This window comes from Cherax quadricarinatus, chromosome 39 (genome assembly GCF_038502225.1).
Source record: "Cherax quadricarinatus isolate ZL_2023a chromosome 39, ASM3850222v1, whole genome shotgun sequence".
NCBI classification, from domain to species: Eukaryota; Metazoa; Arthropoda; class Malacostraca; order Decapoda; family Parastacidae; genus Cherax; species Cherax quadricarinatus.
In genome coordinates, this window is record NC_091330.1 from 27,045,313 (window position 1) to 27,050,312 (window position 5,000).

The following is a 5,000-nucleotide window of genomic DNA, read 5'->3' on the forward strand; positions in this document are numbered from 1 at the left end:
GGGAAATAATTTCCCTCTTTCCTACATACTCTAACTTGAGCCTCACTATCCTCGTAAAAACAATTCACTGCTTTCAGTAACCTACCTCCTACACCATACACCTGCAACATCTGCCACATTGCCCCCCTATCCACCCTGTCATACGCCTTTTCCAAATCCATAAATGCCACAAAGACCTCTTTAGCCTTATCTAAATACTGTTCACTTATATGTTTCACTGTAAACACCTGGTCCACACACCCCCTACCTTTCCTAAAGCCTACTTGTTCATCTGCTATCCTATTCTCCGTCTTACTCTTAATTCTTTCAATAATAACTCTACCATACACTTTGCCAGGTATACTCAACAGACTTATCCCCCTATAATTTTTGCACTCTCTTTTATCCCCTTTGCCTTTATACAAAGGAACTATGCATGCTCTCTGCCAATCCCTAGGTACCTTACCCTCTTCCATACATTTATTAAATAATTGCACCAACCACTCCAAAACTATATCCCCACCTGCTTTTAACATTTCTATCTTTATCCCATCAATCCCGGCTGCCTTACCCCCTTTCATTTTACCTACTGTCTCACGAACTTCCCCCACACTCACAACTGGCTCTTCCTCAATCCTACAAGATGTTGTTCCTCCTTGCCCTATACACAAAATCACAGCTTCCCTATCTTCATCAACATTTAACAATTCCTCATGATATTCCCTCCATCTTCCCAATACCTCTAACTCTCCATTTAATAACTCTCCTCTCCTATTTTTAACTGACAAATCCATTTGTTCTCTAGGCTTTCTTAACTTGTTAATCTCACTCCAAAACATTTTCTTATTTTCAACAAAATTTGTTGATAACATCTCACCCACTCTGTCATTTGCTCTCTTTTTACATTGCTTCACCACTCTCTTAACCTCTCTCTTTTTCTCCATATACTCTTCCCTCCTTTTATCACTTCTACTTTGTAAAAACTTCTCATATGCTAACTTTTTCTCCCTTACTACTCTCTTCACATCATCATTCCACCAATTGCTCCTCTTCCCTCCCACACCCACTTTCCTGTAACCACAAACTTCTGCTGAACACTCTAACACTACATTTTTAAACCTACCCCATACCTCTTCGACCCCATTGCCTATGCTCTCATTAGCCCATCTATCCTCCAATAGCTGTTTATATCTTACCCTAACTGCCTCCTCTTTTAGTTTATAAACCTTCACCTCTCTCTTCCCTGATGCTTCTATTCTCCTTGTATCCCATCTACCTTTTACTCTCAGTGTAGCTACAACTAGAAAGTGATCTGATATATCTGTGGCCCCTCTATAAACATGTACATCCTGAAGTCTACTCAACAGTCTTTTATCTACCAATACATAATCCAACAAACTACTGTCATTTCGCCCTACATCATATCTTGTATACTTATTTATCCTCTTTTTCTTAAAATATGTATTACCTATAACTAAACCCCTTTCTATACAAAGTTCAATCAAAGGGCTCCCATTATCATTTACGCCTGGCACCCTAAACTTACCTACCACACCCTCTCTAAAAGTTTCTCCTACTTTAGCATTCAGGTCCCCTACCACAATTACTCTCTCACTTGGTTCAAAGGCTCCTATACATTCACTTAACATCTCCCAAAATCTCTCTCTCTCCTCTGCATTCCTCTCTTCTCCAGGTGCATACACGCTTATTATGACCCACTTCTCGCATCCAACCTTTACTTTAATCCACATATATATATATATATATATATATATATATATATATATATATATATATATATATATATATATATATATATATATATATATATATATATCTATATATATATATATATATATATATATATATATATATATATATATATATATATATATACATATATATATATATATATATATATATATATATATATACATATATATATATATATATATATATATATATATATATATATATATATATATATATATATATATAATGAAGTTCACTGAGGAAAAGTTATTAAAATAACTAGAACAAGAGCTGGAAGGAAAAGAGGAGATACACAGGAAAATGTTACCTCTCTAAAAGAAGAATTGGAATAAGAGATCATAGGAATGAAAAAGAATAATGGAGATAACACTGTGTTTATCTCTTCTGTTTACATGTTTATATTTATTTCCTTTACCTTTCTCTCTTTTATTTATCCACCCTTAATGCCTTTCACACTTATTCTTGCAATTATCCACTCTCCCTGCCTCTTACCCTCGTTCTTGCAATTATCCACCCTCACTCTATCTGCTTCGTTTCCTATTCTTACAGTTATTTCCCTCCCTCTATTTTGTTACAAGTTTTCACTTCTTTGTTTGTTCTCCTTCCTGCATCTTCATATTTTTATAATTGTTTTGCCCAGCTGAATCAATTTTCTTATCTTTTGTCTCCTTTATTGTTCTTCCAATATTACACTTTGAGATTCTTATGTCTTTGCAATCTGTATTTTCTTCTCTTTATCCATGAGGCTATCTTCTGTCTATATTTGTTTCTTTCTGTCACCTATTTTCCTTCCTACCCTCTCCCTTTTTCTCTCATTCCATCTTCTCTTTCACTGCCCTTAAACCATTTATGTATTTCATATTTTCCTTGTTCCCTATTCTTAATTCTTCCTTGGTTAATCTCTCTCTTCCCTCTTCCTCACCTACTCTTTTTTTGAAACCTGACTTCTGCCTGGCTTCCTTTATTCTTACTACATGTTTTCTTCTCTCCGGGCTTTTCTTCTGGCTTCTAACCTCGCCTCCGCTTGGCCATGGATAGCTGGTGGAGGTCCTGCACAGCCACCTGGGACTCACTCGTCTACAGTTGAAACCTCTACAACACCTGGTCCCGGTAAGGTTTCTTTTTCTCCTTATTCTCTGTCAATTTCATTCTCCTAGAAATCTTTAAGTTATTTTAAGTTGATGTTCATGTTTTTAGTCATTATATATGTATTTTGTAGTAGATTACGCTTGACTCTACTTGTTACGTGCACGTTAAGTGTATATGTTAGCAACATAGTTATTGTTCTCTAGTGTGATATCTTCACTTAGCTCATTATGTTTATGGCAACTTTATAGTACTTCATGTAGACAATCTAGCATTTGCTTTGCTTGCGCTCATATACTTGAAGAGGGTTAAACCCTTGCATTACAATTCTATTTTGTATTTTTGGTGTAAGTTCTGTCTTCATATACCATGCAATATTTCACTCACTTCTCAGTTCATTATCTACATCCCTACATCATTTCACTTTCAGAATCGCCACTTACACAGACTTCTTCAAAAGGCATGTGTAGCTTTAGACAAAACAGAAAAGTCCACCACTGCAAAACATAGCGCATGTATTATTACAAATAGTTCTGCATGACATACACACATATATGGTATGCAGCATCTTATATTCACATTGATAAATACAACTACAAACATCACTGATCTTCTGTCAGAAACAAAACATAAGAGGCTCCACTTTCTTCTTGAAGAGAAAATAAGAAGAGGAAAATTATTTAGCATTCCTCCCGGTCCTTCTTGCAGTTGAATTTTTCAGTTGGTTTTGTTTTTGTTGTAAATTCAAAACTCTCTTTGCTTTATTTCATAATTAATTTTATTTTGTTCAAACTGTAATTATGATATAGGTTAGAATTTTCTACATGTTGCATGTACAGAATATTTTAAATGTAATGATTTTTTTATTTGTAAGAGAGCATTAAATATTATATGTATTTATGTACACACACACACATGTGTATACATGTATATATATATATATATATATATATATATATATATATATATATATATATATATATATATATATATATATATATATATATGCTGAATATGTAAACCTGGCCAATTAACAAGAACTCATTTAAAATTAAGTGTACTCTTATACATTTAAAGATTTTTTTTATTTATGTTAATGTAAAAATTAATAATTTTGTACCAAAATAACTTGAAAAAACTTAGCTAACTTTATTACAAGCACAATTTAATTTAGTCTAATCCAGCTAAATGTATTTTAGATAAGTTTACAATAATTTGATAGTAAACACAATGAAATATATTTTTTCATTAGGTTCAAAATGACTTTTGCGAAATTATTGCTTACACAAACTTTTGCTTCTCTTATTCGGCAATAAGAGCGTTGTTGTTTAAGCCAAAAATCACAAGTTTTACCTATTTCACATGACATTATATATATATATATATATATATATATATATATATATATCTATATATATATATATATATAAAACACACACACACACACACACACACACACACACACACATACACACAAATGCACATGCATATGTATAGTGCACATATTACACATTATAATTACTTGCCAACTTGGCTTATTTTCTAAAAGACGTTTTGCCAGACAAATGAATTGTGTATGTATATATGTTTGTGTGTGTATGTATGTATGTATGTATGTATATTTGTATGTATGTATGTGTGTAAGTATTTATTTGTACATATGTATTTTTGTATTAATTTATATATACATATATATATACTATATATATATATATATATATATATATATATATATATATATATATATATATATATATATATATATATATACACACACACACATATATATATACACACACACACAGTGGAACCCTGAGTTTCGGCCATAATTCGTTCCAGAAGGCTGCTCAAGTGCCGTTACCAAACGAATTTGTTCCCACAAGGAATAATGTAAATTAGGTTAGTCTGTTTCAAACCCCAAAAATACACTTACAAATGCACTTGCAATAATACACTCTCATAATTGTTCGAGTTGGGAGGTGGCCAAATCTCAGGGTACCACTATAGTATATATATACATATATATATGTATACACCTACCATCCGACTTACGACCTGCTTGACATACGACGACTCGACTTACGACCCTGTTTTTTATGCCAAATTTCTGGGAAATAAACAAGTGTTTGTGTTGTACACAGTGCTTATCCTAAACCTTACAG

At 32.6% G+C, this 5,000-nt stretch overlaps 1 protein-coding gene across 5 annotated transcripts in view; it reads left to right on the plus strand.

Annotated features, from left to right (window-relative positions):
- The window catches only part of LOC128696401 (protein turtle-like), a 1,392,149-nt gene that overhangs the window by 797,255 nt on the left and 589,894 nt on the right, over positions 1-5,000 (plus strand). For 4 of the 5 annotated variants that reach the window (XM_070092535.1, XM_070092536.1, XM_070092538.1 and 1 more), the window contains exon 14: positions 2,791-2,862. The exons of the other annotated variant lie outside the window; for it this stretch is intronic. In XM_070092535.1, the coding sequence (XP_069948636.1) occupies positions 2,791-2,862 (72 nt within the window). The remainder of the gene's footprint in view (positions 1-2,790; positions 2,863-5,000) is intronic. 5 annotated transcript variants of the gene reach the window in all.